At 38.2% G+C, this 18259-nt stretch overlaps 1 protein-coding gene across 2 annotated transcripts; it reads right to left on the bottom strand.

The window, feature by feature from the left end:
- Positions 1-5834: 5834 nt before the first annotated feature.
- Positions 5835-18189, bottom strand: SYT4 (synaptotagmin 4). 2 transcript variants are annotated; one of them, XM_017819824.1, is made up of 4 exons: positions 17636-18189; positions 14020-14834; positions 12363-12483; positions 5835-9326 (listed from the first exon to the last, which is right to left on the bottom strand). In XM_017819824.1, exons 1-4 carry the CDS (start codon positions 17667-17669, stop codon positions 9019-9021), a joined length of 1278 nt encoding a protein of 425 aa, XP_017675313.1. In that variant the 5' UTR covers positions 17670-18189; the 3' UTR covers positions 5835-9018. The 2 variants fall into 2 exon arrangements, with proteins under 2 accessions (XP_017675313.1, XP_017675314.1); XM_017819825.1 differs by having other exon boundaries at positions 14026-14834.
- Between the last annotated feature and the right edge of the window lie 70 nt (positions 18190-18259).

Here is an 18259-nt window from a genome sequence, read left to right as displayed (position 1 = left end):
GTTTAATTTGTGAAACCTCAAAGTTGCCCCAGCTTTGTGCAACCAGATTTTCTGGTTGTGCAACCAACTCAGCTTCGTGCAACCACCGAGTATTGAAGGACTATTTGTATCTCAGCCTCTGGCTTTGTAATGTTGTCTGCAGGAGACAGACAGAAAAGAGAATTCTGCTGTCAAATATGTTATAGTAAAGAATGTATCTTTTTCAGAATCTCTGCATTAACTGTGAGGTAACAGAGTTAATCCAAATTAAGAATAAGGTAATAAACATAATTTAACAAGGACAGGCTTAAGGAAGCTTCAAGACTGGCACAATTTGACCCACTGAAATGAAGTACTGAGAGATATTATAGAGTTGTGTAAAATGCCTCTCAGGGTACCTCTCAGGGCTCTTAATGGCCCTAACCAGTCTCATCTAGGACCCTCACCCATGTAGATTCTTGTCTGACCCTAAATAGGAGCTAAAATATCAACCCTTGGTGCAAAGGGGAAATAAACTATCTACTTGTTTAATGCAGATATATTGGATATTGGATACCAACAATTCAGTGCTAATTCTTGAACTTTAGTTTCTATCCTTCAAAAATATATGAACACATGAGGAGTATACCAGTTAATGTTAGACCACAGTCAAACAATTAACCAGTGACTTAGACAACTCAACAAGAAAACTACTGAGCACAACTTAAGAAATTGCTGAACATGACCAATGGTGATGTCAGACGAGGAAAAAAAGTCACAGAAAGCACTATGAGGGAGGGAAGGTTGAGTGACAGTTATAGTCAGAAACACCTCACTTTCGCAGAGGGAAGCACTGGAGACTTTTTTGTGAGTCAAATTTTGCAGTGCCAGCCATTTCCAAGAGAAGCTATCAATAAAAGCCTGTGTGGATTCGGTTACCTAGGTAACTGTATCAGAAATTCCAAATTTGGTTGCGGATGTAGCAGAACCATGACTGTTGGAAATGGGTGCAGGGGTAGTAACATATGTAGGTTGTCTGTTAAGTTGTAGGCTGTCTGTGAATCATAGAATGGTTTGGGTTGGAAGGGACTTTAAAGATCGCCTTGTTCCAACACCCTGCCATGGGCAGGGACACCTTCCACTCTCCCATGGGTCTCCAAGTCCCATCCAACCTGGCCTTGAACACTTCCAGGGATCTAGCAGTCAGAGCTTCTCTGGGTAACCTGTGCCAGGGCCTCTCCACTCTCAGAGTAAAGAATTTTTTCCTAATATCTAATCTAAATCTTTAATTTGAAGCCATTCTCCTTGTACTGTCCCTACATGACCTTGTAAATAGTCTGTCTCCATCCTTCTTGCAAGGTCCCTTCAAGTACTGAAAGGCTGCAATTAGGTCACCCGGAAGCCTTTTCTTCTCCAGGCTGAACTATCCCAATTCTCTCAGCCTTTCCCCACAGCAGAGGTGCTCCACCCCTGTAATCATTTTGGTGAACTGCTCTGGACTTGCTCCAACAAAAGTTGATACCTTTTCTATGTTGGGGTTTCCCAAAGCTGGAAAGAGTACTCAAAGTGGGGTCTCATGAGAGCAGAGCAGAGCAGAGGGGGAAAATTTCCTCCCTCAGCATGCTGTCCAGAATGTTTTTGATGCAGCTCAGGATACAATTGACTCTCTGGTCTTCCAGCACACACAGCTGGGTCATGTCCAGCCTCTCATCCACCAGCATGCCAGGTCCTTCTCAGTACAGCTGCTTGTCTTCAGTTCATACTTATGAAAAGGGTCTGTTAGGGCAACAAAACTAAGGTTTGACAAATAAGAAAGTAACAAGTAATGCAGGTACTTAGCCTGGAGCAGAGCAGTAAACCAAGCAGCTTGTTCTGAAAGTAGCCCTGCTCAAAACTTCCCTCTTTCATTCTTCTAACCAGGAATGAAAGCAAAGTGCTTTCCCTGCATGGCAGAGGAACACTCGTGACGAACTAAGCTTCCTGGTATCATCATATCAGTCCAAACCTGACAGCATCAGCCTTGTTCCCAGGTGTTTCCTAACAGTGAAATCTTGGCAGTTCTTCAGACAATTTTTGTAAGTATAAAGTAATGCAATATTCAACCTTTTAGCCCTTGTTCAAAGTCAATGCAACACCAATCATACCCAGTGAACTTAAAGTTAGAACAAATGACTTTTAACTGATATGTATCAGAGAAGGCTAAAATAAGAGTATGGTGCTTTGACTGGGTGATTAAGAGGAAAAAAAAATCAACAGAAATCACAAAATCAAATTATTGAATCAATTAGGTTGGAAAAGACCTCCAAGGTCATCAAGTCCAACCTTTGACCTATCACCACCTTGCCAACTAGACCATAGCACTGAGTTGTTTCTTGAACACCTCCAGAGGGGTGACTCCACCACCTCCCTGGGCAGCCCTTTCCAATGTTTAACAACCTTTTCCGTGAGGAAATTTTTCCTGATGTCTAGTCTGTGACAGTGGCCTAAATGATGTTCTCAGACTGCAGGTTGGCAGGTAAAAGATTTTATTACAAACAAACCTGTTCTTTTTATCTGCTTTTCCTCTGTCCACGCGCTAATATAATATATGTCATTGGTTAAGTGTTCTTGTTCACACATCTGTGTCTCATCACTAATTGGTCTCCAGTTTCTGTGCACGTGCCCCATCCTGTCTCCTGACAGGTCACCTGCACCTCTTCTCATATCCAAACACATTCTTCTATCTGCAGCTGTTTTTCTTCTCTTTCTCACACTTTCTTCCTTAATGAGGTTTTACTTGTTCCTTTGCCAGACCACAGCTGTAGCTCAAGGTCAAAGCTGCCTCACTACAAATCTGAACCTCTCCTGCTGCAGCTTGTGGCCGTGTCCTCTCATTCTGTCACTCATTGCCTGGGAGCAGAGCCCAACCCCAACCTTTCAGTGAGTTGTAGAGAGCAAGAAGGTTCCCCCTGAGTCTCTTTTTCTCCAGGATGACCCCCTCCAGCTCCCTCAGCTGCTCCTCATATGACTTATAAAGGTGTATCAGAGGCCAACTATACCTTATGTTTGGTAGTTCTGAAAAAGTATTAGACTTCTATCTCTTTTTCTCTGCTGGCATTTTGCTAATGTGCACTTCAAACTGATTTACTTATCTATAATTTTTATTGCTGTTTAATACAACTTCTGATTTTAGCCTGGGATAATTCTGTATTGTTATATGCCTATTTGTGATTCACATCTATTTTCTTCTCCCTATATATCCATTTCAGCACTCAGCTCTGAGGGATTTATCTCACGAAAATGCAGTCCCCAGAGCAGCATTACAGCCCTAGAGAACAACAAAAATAATAATTCATAACAAAAGTTAGTATCTACTATTGATGTTGTTAAGCTTTATCCCATGATACTGTAAGGAAAATTGAGGCTATAATACTGTTTATTTGCCCTACAAATCAATATAGAGAGGCACTTCAGATGCAGACATTCAGAGATTTCCCTGTCTATCTGCTATTGTCCAGCCAAAATTTTTATTCACACTATCCTGAAGTCAATTTCAGTGAGTATTACAGAGATGTAATCAATATTGTAAGCGATGCTGTGAAACACTTCTTACTTGTTTCCATTAAAACAGTGGTGTTTTCTGAGCCATGTAAAATATTTAGAGCATCTGTCAGAGAAAATTTGTGGTTATCCCTGTGGTTGTCTTCAAGACTAAATTAAATATCACAGCCACCGTACAGCACCCTTAGCTGGCTGGAAAAAAGAACTGTAACAGAAATGATATTGTTGTAAAATTATGCTTTTTCACCTGCAATTTCCAAAGAAAATTATCTTACCATGGTTCTTTGTACATTTTGAACTTCTTCAAGTTGAATTTTATGCCTTTTTTTTCTTTTATTCCTATTTTGTTCTGTTTTGTTAGAACTAGAGCCTTTCATGACACAGTACTTCTTACACGGAAGAAAGACGGGGATCTTTTTGCAACATTAACTTAACATTGCAAACAATCTATTCTAATTTATCTCACAATCCAGAACTCTATGACTCAGAACTCCTGCACGCAACTACTGTCTCAGCCCTGTGTGCAACCACAGCCCTAGTGAGGCTGCTCTCAATAACAGCCTACAGCACTTACCTGTCACCCAGTGGGACCTTGCATTCCTGTATGTTTCACTTAAACTCAAATTCCATGCCAAAATGTCCACTTATAAAAAAGCAAACCCAGTCAGACTCAACCCGTTCTTTAACGGCCTAAGAGCATGTTACTGTCAGAAAGATTCACAGCAAGAAACCCCACTGGACCTGCAGGGGGAGTGACATCCTGAACTTTTAAAGAGAAACCTTTAAAAGGTATACCTTTCCAGAAGTTTTATGACTTCTGTAAGTTCTGTGGCTGAGGCTGCTGCAGCTTCAGGAGTAGTGAGGGTGGGCCATGGCACATGCCAGCAACTGGTGAGTGTTTCAATATCCAGATATGAGACCTGGGAGGAAGGCCTCAGCCTGGAGCAACATTTTGGGAATGACTGTGGAGGGGTAGCTGGAGAAGGACTTCTCAGGACGCCACAGGGACTATGAACAGAGGGGCCACCATCAGCAGTGCAGTTCAAATAGGCAGATGTCTGCTGACCAGTGACGGTCTCCGAGCATGCAACGATAGTTCTGGGCTTCTAATGCTGGAAGTTCCTGCTGGGTTTGTGCTGCTGCTGGAGAAGTTTGGTACTTTACGCAAGAGGACCAAACCCAAGGCTGAAGAACAGACACAGGAGTCGGAGCAGCACAGTGTACTGAGACACAGCCCTTCCCCACAGGGCTGGGCAGGATTACTGGGTGAAGGTGGAGCAGTGGTCTCAGTACACCAAAGGGCTTTGCAGCACCAAACAGTGATCACCAGCAGCAAAGCAAATGTCAGTGCCAGTTACAGCAGCCACAAGAGTGCCATGAGCTGTTCAGCACTTCATGAGGCATCATAAGGCAGAGAGCAGATAAGAAGGTAGCAGCTTTACATAGAACATATTTGATTCTCATTTTAGGATAAGTGTTGTTCATAGGCATCTGTGGATATGTATTTTTACTGTGTGTGTAGCGTGTTGCTATTCATGATGATGTAAAAATAGAAGGGGCTTACAGATCTCCTCTTCTTCTGTGGAGGACAAATCCCTGAGGTTTAACACTATTTCTGTAAGCCCCTTATAACCATGCAAGAGGTTCCATTTCATGAATTTGGCTAGTGGATACTGTGATTTCTGTGAAAAGGATCAGGGATCTCTTCCAGTTGACTGGTTGTAGGCTCACAATCGTAGTCATTAAATGGCAATGTGTATCCCAGCTGCAGTTGCATTCTTCCTTCCCTAGTTTTTGGTTCTGTGCTGGTGAATACCCTAATAAGCTTAGAGACCACAGAATCAAACTTTGTATTTGTGTATAGCAGTTGAATGAATGCTTTCTCTACCATAACTTCCAAACTCATCTGATAAGCTGGTTCCTGACATGAATTCCTTTTCTAAAGGAAGTCATACAATCTGATAGACATGGGGATATTTTTTGCTTCTGGAAAACAACTAAAATGACAGCAAGATAATGTGACTTGAATTTTGCTTCTTCCACCTAATATATCAGAATTCAATCTTTCTTACATCTGTATATTAGTCCATGTAGGGCTATGTTCCAGGTTATAGTCTGAGTGTACAGTACAATCCAAGACTAATATAAGTATGCAGCAAGCAGCTAGGAATAAAGAACATGTGATATGCATGGGTAGTGTTTGGTAGAACAAGTCTAATCCACCTCTGTGAGAAGAGGAAGATGTTGCAAGTCAAATTTTTTTTGATAGAACATGAGAAAGTAGACCATGAACACAAAAAATAGCCAAAATCACTGGAAAAGATACATTGGCGGGATAGTTATTTTAGGATGGGATGAACAAAAGCAGCAGTTTATTCTTGTCTTACACAGATGGCACAACATACAGAACCAGCACAAATAACTTACAAAATCTCATACACCATGCTTCCTCTTGAATAGCTTCTATTAAGTTACAACACCATAACGAATCAGGTATTTAGTTACGACAGATCTCCAGACATGAGTAGTCTCCTATTCAAGGAGTTATTATTTTTGTAAGCTACTTAGACAAACATCATTTTTTACATGTTTAATACAGTACAGTATCCTTAACAGAGTTCAAGATATTCACAATGAGAATTGAATACTTTATAAAACAGCAGAATTTCTCATCTCAGTACAGGTCTACATTCGCTCCTGCCTTGTCTGGTTTAAAATGAGTTACAAGTCGTCTTTACTCAACTTTCCAAGCTAAACATTGCTTCAAATGGAAAAAAAAAAAATCAAATCTATTTACAGGGTATTTTAGATTTGATAAAAGTGTCTTTCTTCCCTCATCTGTTGCTTCCCCCCCCCATCCCCCAGCAACAACTGCATTTAGCTGGTAGAAATATTAACCCTCAAGCTGCTACAGAAACTCAAAAGAAAAAATTGATGACGACTTGTTGGATGCAAAATGAAAGATGATCACAGCCCAGCTTTAATTCAGAAAGATGGAACTATTATCTCCTAATGTTGTATCTTGTTTCCACTGGAGACAGATGAGTCCTGTCATCTGATTTTTAGACATAATGTACTACTTATGGGCCAATATACAAAACCTCCATCTCTTGTTAATTACAAACTGTCCCACTCTCTTTCATGCAATCACTTTCAGTATAGTTCTTTCCTTACTAGAAATCGTAACAACTCTGGTTGTGTGATACTGAACTTAAACTCTCCCAGTCTCCATTGGATCAAATGGTATCCCCTTATCTATCCTTATCCATGGTCCCAGTGACATTGCTGGGTTGACTCAGAAGAAGAGTTTTGCTCTGTGAATGCACTTCAAACCCCTCTGAAGCCTGTGGGCATCTTTCCTTTCACTTGGTGGCTTTGGATTAGCTCTGCTTGAATGTGGCTGGCAAACTCTAGCCCTTAAGCAGTAAATCAACTTTCTAAAGAAATAATCAAAAAAGATTCCTCTCCTTTATACATACAATACGCAATATTTTTACATTGAGCATTATCATAAAAAGCATGTTTATGTTATTTTGAAAATGTATTTTTACAGAAATCTATAAACACTGTTGTATCAAACACATTCTCAAAAACTGGAGAAAATACTGACACAAAACCTGGAAGAACCTCAATGGAATTCTTCCAGTACTATTTGTCTACTTGCATATTTCATATTTCAGTGTCCTTTCCTGCAAACATAGTTTGGCCATATGAGAACAGGTAAAGTAGACAACAAATCCCCAATAGTTTTTAATAGGACCTAAGTCTGTTGTTTAATGAAAGTAGTTTGACATTCAATGTATGTTTGTGGTTTTTTTTAACCTGGCATGCCTATCCTGCTACCTTTACTCACATTGAGCAATACCTTAATTCCCAAAGAGTCTCATTTACTTCAATGGGACTACACATGACAAAATGACGGATGCAAAAATACTGAAAATGGTTTTCCACTTTTAAAATCCTTCTTATGTCAACAACTAACATCATTATCTTCTTCTTTATATATATTGTAATTGAAAATGAAGCAGGACTAATATTTGCAAACAATTCTGTATCAGAAATTAGTGTACAAACCATAGGAAATAATCTGCTTATAGTTGTGCTATAGTTCTGACAACCTAAAAACATATCTGGTGTGACCAAGACTAACTTTCACAGGTCTAAATGCTTTACTTGTATATTTGTTATAGTTACACTTGCTATTTCCCCAGCCTGACACAGTTTAAGTTTAAATAGACTTGCGTCATGCTGATGTGAAATCAGAATGTTATTTTCCCTTACCACCACCACCAATTTTCAGTACAATCAGTAATGTACATTAATCCATATAATCTAAGTGAAAAGCACTTTCCAAGTACTTTGTCTACATAATACTTGAGAAATTATAATGTGAGCTTGATTTCCTATTCTGCAAAAGTTTTAAAAATGCTTTAAATTTGTATATTGGTACTGACTGTAATGACATTAATTACAATTCAGGAAGTTAAACAGCAGAATAAGGTTTTGTTCTCTGTCTCACTATTTTTTAATTCTTTAATGAAACAAACAAAAAGAAACAGCTTTTCTTTAAGTGCTATTGAATGATTAAAAAATAATTGGTGAAAAGTCATTGACTGCAATATCCTGTGTGTTACCTCAGCTCAACAGAATTGTTTTTCTATGGCTTGAAATGTTTAAAGTGTAATCCTACCTAGAGGAAAAAAATACAAGCCATATCAAACCCCAAATTCTAGCTATACTGTAACATGTACAGTCACCCGTAAAGGAGCCCTTTTAACAAAAAAATGTTTGTTAACTTGCTCAACAATTTGAAGAATGAATCTATTTTGGTCACTGTAATAAAACAAATTATATAAATACATATTAAAAAATCCGAGTGTAAATAATGATGTAGTATTTCCACACATAAAACAACTAGTTGCACGTGCGGTGATATGTAAAACAAAATGTTGAAAACCTCTTCATTCTTTGGGATGATCAAAGTATAAATAACCCAAACTTACAAACAGTAATTAAAGTTTCATAAAAGAAGGATTTGGTGGAGGAGCAGAAGGAATTCCCCTCCTACTCACCCTCATTCCCCATGGCTTTTATAAATTCATCCCCTTATCAATAAGCCATAGGTGGGTTTTTCAAAGTTAGTGCTATATTATAATGAGGTTATCTTCTTCTATATAACAGTAATAATAAAGTTTCCAGTGACTTTTTCATAAAATATAGTCTGTTCCTGTTGAAGTTCATAGTGCTTCAGAAGTTACAGCCTATTTAAACTCTAGAATAATATGAATCTGATCCCATTATGATAAAGTCTAATGATACAGAAATTCTGTTATTTACTGCGAAAATTTAGTTACCTTCTGTTCTGATAATTCAATTCAGTTTTATTTCAACCCCCCCACCCAAAAAAAAAAAAAGGTCTTGTAATTAAAAGCTCGTAATTATACATAGCAAAGAAAAAGAATTGCTCCTTGCCTATGGAAATATATATAGTTTTAAAAGTTCCAATCCCTCTCTAAGCTGCTAACCATCACATAACATATGCCATTTGGCAATTTGTCTCCTAGGATATTCGCAAATTTCTTTCCAGTGCTCTCCACCTGTTCCTTCTGCTGAAGATCCCAAAGTTAACCGGCCAATGACCTCATTCCTTGACCCCCTATCTGAATCTAAAACCAGAAATTCAATGCTGATATCATCAAGGCCCTCGCAAGGAATATCAAAGACAAACAATTCATTGAACACTGCGTTGGGGGTGCACTTCTTCACATGGGTTTTCTTTTTAGAAATTCTCTTCTTAGCATGGTACAGGTTCACTTTGACGTAAGGGTCTGAAATGAAAAGAAAGAGCACAGGTGAGATATTGAAGAGTGTTGTTTAGAAATTCTTCCATCTAATTAATGGTAAATTCCATAACTATCCACTGTAATTACATCACAATGAGTAGATGTTTCAAGCTATGAAAGATGATTCATCTCATCCAATCTTTTTGTTTACAGCTGAATTACCCCTTCGATGTCCCTTTATGGTCACCAAAGATATGACCAAGACTGTCAGTGAAGTTTAGACTGTGATCAAATGCAGGTGTCTCCTTTATGAGATAAATCCTATCCCATAGTCCTTTAACCCTAAAAACATCTCTACTACCTGCAAAGGTAGTCTGAAAGTGCACAAATTTCTGAAGGACTCTGAAGAATATGTATCATTACATATTTATGTGTAACAGAAATCTGCTTTACACACATTTTACCATCAGTGATAACAAGACTCATGCAAAGAAAAGCCTCAAAAAGAAGAGAATAAACTTTTGCTGAGAGAATGGAAAAATGGATGTGATATTTCTGTGGTTCTACCAAAGTCAATTAGCTTGATTAAACTGCTGCCACAGATTGTTATTGGACAAATTTGACACAAAACTTTAAATGTAATGGTATGACTGTTGTTAAGATGTGTATTTGACTTTATATCTGTGTTCTACTATTATTGAATAAGGGAAAGGAAAATGTCCATTTTTTCAGCTGTCAAACAACTTTGAGTGTTTATGTTCCCTATAATTATTCAACTATTGTGAGATTCCGTTGTTATTGTCTTCAACAATGGCCATATTTCTTCTTTCAGAGGAATTCTATAGAACATTTTAAAAACCGTTGCTTTCAAGTACCTTGGCATTTATTCAGTGCAAATGTGGGCCTGTTTCCAGGTTCTCATGGTGCAGTGATGTAGTACAAAATCTTTCCTATTGGACTCAGTCAAAGAAGATATTCTTTGTAAACGATTACCCAGTTAATTATCAAGAATAGTTGAACACTTTTTTAGAAGAAGTAATATTAAAACTGACCTGTTTTACAAATGTTATGTCAGAGTCATCAGATTGAAATAGTTAGATGATTAAAAGGTATTTTTTTTTGTGAACTTAAAGCAGTCTACCAGGAGTGGGGTACAACATAATACCTCTTCACTTTCATACTCCATCACCATAATAAACATATCAGAAATAAAACTTCATGTGATGAAAATGTTCATTGGTTTTGAAATTAATGTGTGTCCCACAAACATTAAAAATATCAAAATCAATATCCATCAGATGATTCACACTATTTTTCATTTCTTTTTAAAGGACATTTTCTGACTGCTGTCTCTGACCAGGTACTAGATAAGTTCCGGAGTGTTCCACTTGATTTCATTAGTTCTGTTAGGAGACCTCAACACCAGTGACCAAGGAAACCAAGGAGATTGTGAAAATGGAACAGCTTCTGAGTAAAAACAAAAAAATCCCTCTTTCTAAGGAGGTTAAATTATGCAATTGTTTGGTCTATCCCATAGAAACACTATTTCATCCTCTTCTTTGTTCAAGATTAATGTTGGGATGAGGGGAAAGTTACAGAGGAAATAATAACTGTCCTGAGTGCAGTACACTGCTGATACCCAAATATCTTATGAACCTGGCCTTATGGATGAACAGAAAACAATGACAAACTGCCTAAATGAAGTAGGTGTCCAGGTAGAAATACTATAGTAATACTGTAGAAATACTAAATTTCCATTATGGTTAACAAGGCTCCACTGAGGGAAGCAGAAAGAGCAAAAAAATTTATAGCTTTACTAGTAAGAGGTGTGGTAAACAAATGTGTAGTTTGGATATTCTATGGGGTCCAGGTGGCTGTTGTGAGCAGGTTTTTTTAATCAATCTGTTTTCCTGCCTGTATAAACCTTAGCCAGGTTTGGTCTGTTGAGATCAGCTTGCTGTCGCACTGTCTTCATGGAACCTCCAACCTCTCATGTGACTTTGGGATGGATTGTTAAAAGTACGTATGCTCTCTTTTAGTAGAGTACGTTGTTGGGCTCCATTTATATCCTTTCTCCTTCTGATATGTAAACAAAATTGAGATCAGAAGGAGGATTTAAATGGAGCCTGAGGGGAGTTATCTATGGCTTTGTTGCATTAGATTCAGAATAGATTAATTTTCTAGATAAATTGGAGTATTTCTTGATATGAGAAATAGAAAAACTGTATTATTGGCCGTAGTATTTACTATGCAGTGTTTCCCGAAACTACTTCATCTTCTGCTTCTTTCAAACAATCCTGTGAAATGAAAGACTATCAGTTGTATAAATGTAGCAATAGATGTGCTACAGTAGTCCTTTGTTGTCTACTGTTGTTTTTGTGTTACTTTTATTCTTACATATGTAACATTAAATTTTATACTGTTATTATGTTATCTAGACTTACTGTCCATCTAAATGCAATTCTAGAATTGGCTTCAAAGGACGATCCTCTGAATGAGAAATGGTATAAGTCAAGGAGGAGAGAGGGTAAAACCTGATCCATCTTAGTGCACCCTAAGTTTGGATCATGATAAAGCATGGGTGTTGTGTTACAGCCTGCTTCCAACACTGGCATAGTTCACCTTTTCACCTTGCCAAAGAAATGCTAGTGCTCAGTGTTCCAAACTCAACACAGATGTACTGGTTGCTTTTCTTGGTGCAAAGCTGAGATAAACCATATGATGATCTCATTCAACACTGATCTTCCACAAATGAACTGATTTTTTGTCATAAATAAAAGCTTTTAGTATCTGCAAACAACATCTCATACTTATGGCAGATGGATTCTGTTCAAGACAATCAAAAAACTCATTGGTTTCCACTGCTAACAGATGCCACCTTTTTTTGGTGTGATTGAAGAACAAATTTGTAAAATACATATCCTGAAAATAAAACGTTGACCTAGATATGAATAAAATGAATAGGCTGTAAATAATAGAAACACCATTTCTGCATTTATGGGATTTGAAATGCCGCATTTCAGTTGTCTTCTCTCATTCTCTTTTATAGTCTTAGGGCACATCCATTATTAAAACCATTACCTGATAATCCTGACACATCAGATTTAGGTAGATGCCTGGCTTTTAAAACAACAACAGTGAGTGTGTTTGTTGTAGACTGATAACAGAGAGACACCAGTAATTCTCCACGCCCAGATGACTTCTGAGGAAAGCAAAGAAAAGAAAAAAGAAATAAAACTATTTATAAGCAGTTATATCGACAGAATTAAGAAGATTTATGAAATGTTACATAAGTGTATGCTCTAAAACTATGCAAGAGGATATAAGATAGTGAATATAATTTCCCTCTACTGTAGTTATATAGCTTTTCTTATGATTGCTTATTAGACTGAACAAAAATAAATAATAAATAAATGAAAGTGTAGGTTTACATGGCATCATTAGCTTCAGAGGATAGAACTGAAATCCTACATCCTGAGAAAAAAAATCTCAGTAAACAAAAAAATATCTTAACCAAAACAAAATTCCATATAGATGTATTGGAGAGGGAAAATCTAATGAAGGTAAATAAAAAATATTCAGTAAAACATTTTAAACACGAATGATTCAAGCTGTTAGCTCCTGACACTTTCTAAAGCAGTATAATATACATGAAATAAAGGTGAGATCAAAGAATTTCTCTATGATTATTAGATTTGAATTAGCAGTAATTTATTTCTCAGGAAGAAGGAAAACAAGAGAAACAAGAAAAGGTAGTACTTTCTATACCAGAAAATCCAATAAGTTATCAACAAAAGATCAGTGATATAGTTATATTTGTTATAATATAGTGATAGAATTGCAAAATAACAATATTAGTTATAGGTATGGTGCCTAGTAGACATTTATTTGATTTGGCAGTATGCTTGCTCTTTGAAAACAATCAAATTGAAAGTCAATACACATTTCACCTCCTTAGTAGAGATTAAGAGAAGTGCGTGTGATGCATGTGCATTTCTGTCTTGCAGCTGTGATGGCTGTAAATGATCCTTATATTTAGAAATGAGACAACAGGGTGTGAAATATTTTTATCCCAGTGAAGTCAGTAGGTTTTGCCGTTGACTTCAGTAAGTTTTTGACTTCTCCCTTGTGTCTTGCTATCTTTAGCAAAGCTGCAGCTTGTGTCAAAATTCACAAGAGAGAAGGTAGTAACAGCACCAAAGTGCAAGAACAGACTACTGCATCAACAGTATGGTCCCTAACAGGTTCCAATTCCAGTAACTAAAGACTACCTACATTCTTTAAGAATCTGCTACACAACCCATGTAGTAGAAATTAAAGATTTACATAGACTTCAGTAAAATTTAAGAAAGAATCAAATCAAATAGAAAAGGGGAGGGAAGAGTAAGGGAATAATATACAAATATTTATCTTCTTTCATTTAAAAGCAATTAAAAACAAATTAGTCTAGATTGAGACCATTTGACCTAGCATAAATTGGTCCACTTAAACCTACTGGACCAGCTGAATAAAAAATTAGAGTTTAGGACATCAGTAATTTCTTGCAACATGCTCATTTTAATGGTTTTTTTTGATTGCATTTATGTAATGGCTTCCTCATACTGCCATTATGAAAGCATCTCCATGAATCACATGGTGAGCTTTTTCAGTTTTCTTTCTAAAATGGTGGCAGCATTACCCAAGAATCATAGCTAACACTAGCACAACATTCTTAAAGTTTAAATAAATAAGATGTTACCCTAACATTTCTTTTGATGATCTCTCTGTCCATGAGCAGCCTTCCTTCTGAGAGTTCAATTCCAGCGAGGGGAATGAGGACTTCTCCAATGACATCATCTCTGGAAAATCTGTCAAAGCTCAAGACCATGAAGTGAAGTGTTAAGTCTTGAATTTGGCTGTAGGGGATCCCATAAAACGTGAAAGTCTCATCGAAAGCTGGATCTAAGGTTTTTCTCAGCACTCTGGTTTTCACTTTGTGCTTTTTCTCAGGCAGGATTGTCATTTTGATGTAGGGATCAGAAGTCATTGACTGTTCATCCATTGCTGGCAGTCCACGAGCTTCTTTGATGTTCACTACAAATGCCTTTTTCTCAAAGTTGTACTCTAAGGAAAAAAAGAGAGTTCCTAGCTTGTCTTGTTTATCTTCAGATGACAGGGACGTGATGGATTTTAAACTATCGGGGGATACTGAATCTTTCTTCCTTTCTGCAAAGTGCTTAGGAGAAGCATTGTCAAGATCTGGAGAGCTCTGCGTTTTTGTGGTTGTTTTGGGGAAGTTGCCATTTAGATCTCTCTTCTCCAGGTCAAGATGGAGAGAATTCTTTGGCACTGCTGATTTGTTCTTTGCTTCACTTTTATCATCTGCCCCAAACTTCTTCTTGCTGTTGAGATTCTCAGGGTAAATATCAACCCCCTTCAGAACATGGACAAACTTATATGGAGGGGTCTTATTGGATTTGGAAGATTTGCGTTGGCAGCAGATCCAAGCAAATAGAGAGACAGAGAAGACAAGGCCAAACGCACTAAAGATCCCAACCACTGTAGGAATTTCATCTGCAAACCAGATAAATAGCAACAAGCACATAAGCAGTGATGCTTTGGACTCTGTGTGATATTTAATAAAGTACTAATTTAGCAAACCAGACTGACACGAGATGGTAACAGCAGCAGGATCGACAGACTGAAAGTGCTTTGCATTGTACATATTGCTCGCCACCTGCAGGCATGAGAGTGCAGTCCCACACTAAGGAATGCTTGTTGAGCTAGTATTTTTCCACACACGGAGTGTTAGGGAGGAAAATACTATTCCCATCCTAATAATAATCACAGTTCACAATTTCTCGACTATCTCAAGCCTCTGTGTGTGGTTTCTGAGTTTATATGTCTGTGAGCAATACCAGCTCTCAGAAGATTTCAGCTTTGACTTTATGGAGCTTTGTTGGTTAGATAAAACATATTCTGAATTATGCATTACTTATAGATACATCATCTGCTTTTTATACTATTTCCTAGAATACAATTAACTCGTTTTTTATGGTCTGATCCCATAATTGCCTGGAGGTATCTCTTGAAAGAAGTGAGTTTAATTGGAGGTTATAGCACTCAACAGTTTCACTGGGATTTTCAATACTTTGCAGGAGGAAGTCTATCAAGAAAATTTAGAATAATTACATACCAAGTGTCTTTTCCAGATGGATGTGACATTAGGTAGTCACATGTGAGTTCAAAGCTGAAAAAAACCTGTTATATGTATCATTGATAACCATCAAGCTTTGCATTTAAGACACTATGAATCAAAGCTTATGGGGAGTTTACAGAAAGGGTCAGTACTTCTTAGGAGTATATAAGAGAAACATTAAAATACTAAATCTCTTCTACCTTAATATGATTCCTATCCTTCAACTGAATAAAGAGAAACCTGAACAAGTCTTACAACCTCCATTGCCATGTGGATACATTGCTTACATATAGAGCATCATTAGTCCTTCAAAGCATGCATCGAAGGGTAAATGAGCACATCTAATTGGAAATCCAATTTTGCCCATAAGTAACATTACTAAATGAGTTTAAACCTCCCACAATGTAACAATCAGAGCTTAATCTTTATTCCCTGCAACAGTGGATGTCCAGTAGAATATTAATGGAATGACATTGTTTATGCATAAAGGCAATTATATAACAGTTGTGGTTCTCTCGCAAATGATCATTCCGGATGAGTAAAGCAAAAGTATCCCCCCGTATATATCATCGAATCAGCTCCATCCAGGTAAAAGTTGGGCAGATAAATGCACTGCCACTATACCTTTGCTTTTTAGTGGGATGATTCAGGAAAAAAAAAAAAATCCACCACAATACTATCAGAACAAAGTAGGACATAATGTTCCAGCACAGAAAGGATCAGACCTGGATATTAATTTCTTCTGAAAACATTCATGTCACTTTCCTTACACCTACGAGCTGTATCAGTCTATATCCTTAATTGCAAGAACTTACTGAAATGAATGAAAATCTTATACATAAATAAAAGTATTTTCCCTAAGTTAAACACATGGCTCTGAGTTTCAGGAACTCCCTGGGCTTCAGAAATTTAAATATGCATGATATAAAAGTAGAAGGCTAAAAGTAATTGAAAACTAATCAGAATACTTTAATGGCTTTTAAGAATGATTTGCACATTTACAATACTTCCTCATGAGATGATAGACTTTTTATAGTAATGGATATTATGTTCTACTTTAATTCTACAACTGCTGAAAGCAGTGGTAAAATCAATTTGATGTTTAAAATATTAATTATCTTTCTTAAATAAGTAATTAGAAAACCATGATGTCACAATTGTGGTTAAAAATATCGAGTGGGTGGAATAGGAAAGAATACAAAGTGGTAACTAAAATGCTTTTATATTCACAGCTAGTTACATTGCAACCTGAATTTCTTGCAGTTTTCATAATGTTATCATTCAAGACAGTGCATTAATAGGAAGCATCACCTATTGATTCTTGGGCAAATTATTATTCCAGTTATGTGATATAAATCTGGATTCTCTTCACTTAAGTCAGTGGAATGATCTTTGAATCAAACCACTGCTAGACCAAATATAATGTACACTAGAGTCAATATTTGCAAAGCAGAGTTCAGAAATGTTTCTACTTACTGCTTTTCTGAGTAAAGCAATTTATATATGTATTTTATAATGCACTTATATGACTGTTTCTGAAACTTCTGGTATCACAGTACATCCAGTGCATAGAAATGACAAAACTGAAAAGTTCATTGTCATCTTTGCTATTCTCAGTGAACCCAATGTGCTCAAGATGCAGCTGTTCAGCTAAAAACACTGAAATCCTGTATTTTCATCTTCCTAGCAATGTCCTTTGCAAGACTGCCTTTCACTTTAACTAACGATTGACCTACAACAAGAAAAAAGAAGGAAGGACAATTATTCCAACAATGTCTCGAACAAAGATTTTCTGTGTGGCACAGGATGCACTTACATCATTTAACTCCGGAGGCATGCTACTTTAACCAAGACACGGAAAACAACCCCAAATCTCTCTCATCCAAAAAATGCACCTGCAACAAACCTCTTTATCTCTTCCGGTACTTTACCGGGGGAAGGGGGGAACGGGTGAGGAGGAAGAAAGAGAGGGGAGAGAAAGAAAGAAAATTCACACAACTTCTGAGATGGAACAGAACTGGAGGGGGTGGGTGGGGGGGAACCAGGTTCCTCCCAAGAAGCTGCGTGCTGGGAGGCGCTGGGTAGCTCAGCGGAGGCTGCTCTTCTCCCGGGGAGGGGAAGAGCGCCCGTCCCCCAGTGAAGGGATCCGGGGCAGGGATGCACGGGATGCACTCACCGAACTGCTGGCGGGTGTCGGCGATCGGAGCCATGTTGGGGGCGTGCGATGCCCGCGGGTCCTGAGCCTCTGTCCGCGGGGCTTGGAGCCTCTGGCAAGGGGTCTGGAGCCGCTCTCCGCGGTGCTGGAGTTGCTCCCCGGGGCTTGGAGCCGCTGTCCGCTGTGCTGGATTCGCTCTCCGCGGTGCTGGAGCCGCGGTCCAGGGGTGCGGGAGCCGCCTCCCCGGATGCCAAGCGACCTGCCCGGAGCACCAAATGCACTGCCTTGCTGTCACTCCGGCTCTCACAGCGCCCGAGTAACTGTCTTCTAGCTCAGTTTAAAAAAAAAAAAAAAAAAAAAAATCTATATATTAAAGGAGGAAAAAAAAACAACAAAAAAGCAAAAAACTCCCCAAAACCCAGAGACACGAGCAGTGGGGACAGTGGAGAAGAAGACTGTGAGGGGACTGGAGGAGAGGGGGGAGGGGAGCCTTCGGTCCTCCCCTTTGCACACTGATTTGCAACTCCCTTCCTGTTTTGGCTCTTCTGAGTAGCTCTGCTCCGAGACTGAAGACGTGGTTGAAACCCAAATTGACGCAATCCTGACGCTACAGGGCTGAAATCAGCACCTTTCCCGCCTCCCTCC

The sequence above is a fragment of the Lepidothrix coronata genome, unplaced genomic scaffold (genome assembly GCF_001604755.1).
Source record: "Lepidothrix coronata isolate B3197 unplaced genomic scaffold, Lepidothrix_coronata-1.0 Scaffold77, whole genome shotgun sequence".
NCBI classification, from domain to species: Eukaryota; Metazoa; Chordata; class Aves; order Passeriformes; family Pipridae; genus Lepidothrix; species Lepidothrix coronata.
This window is presented reverse-complemented; position numbering and strand designations above follow the sequence as displayed.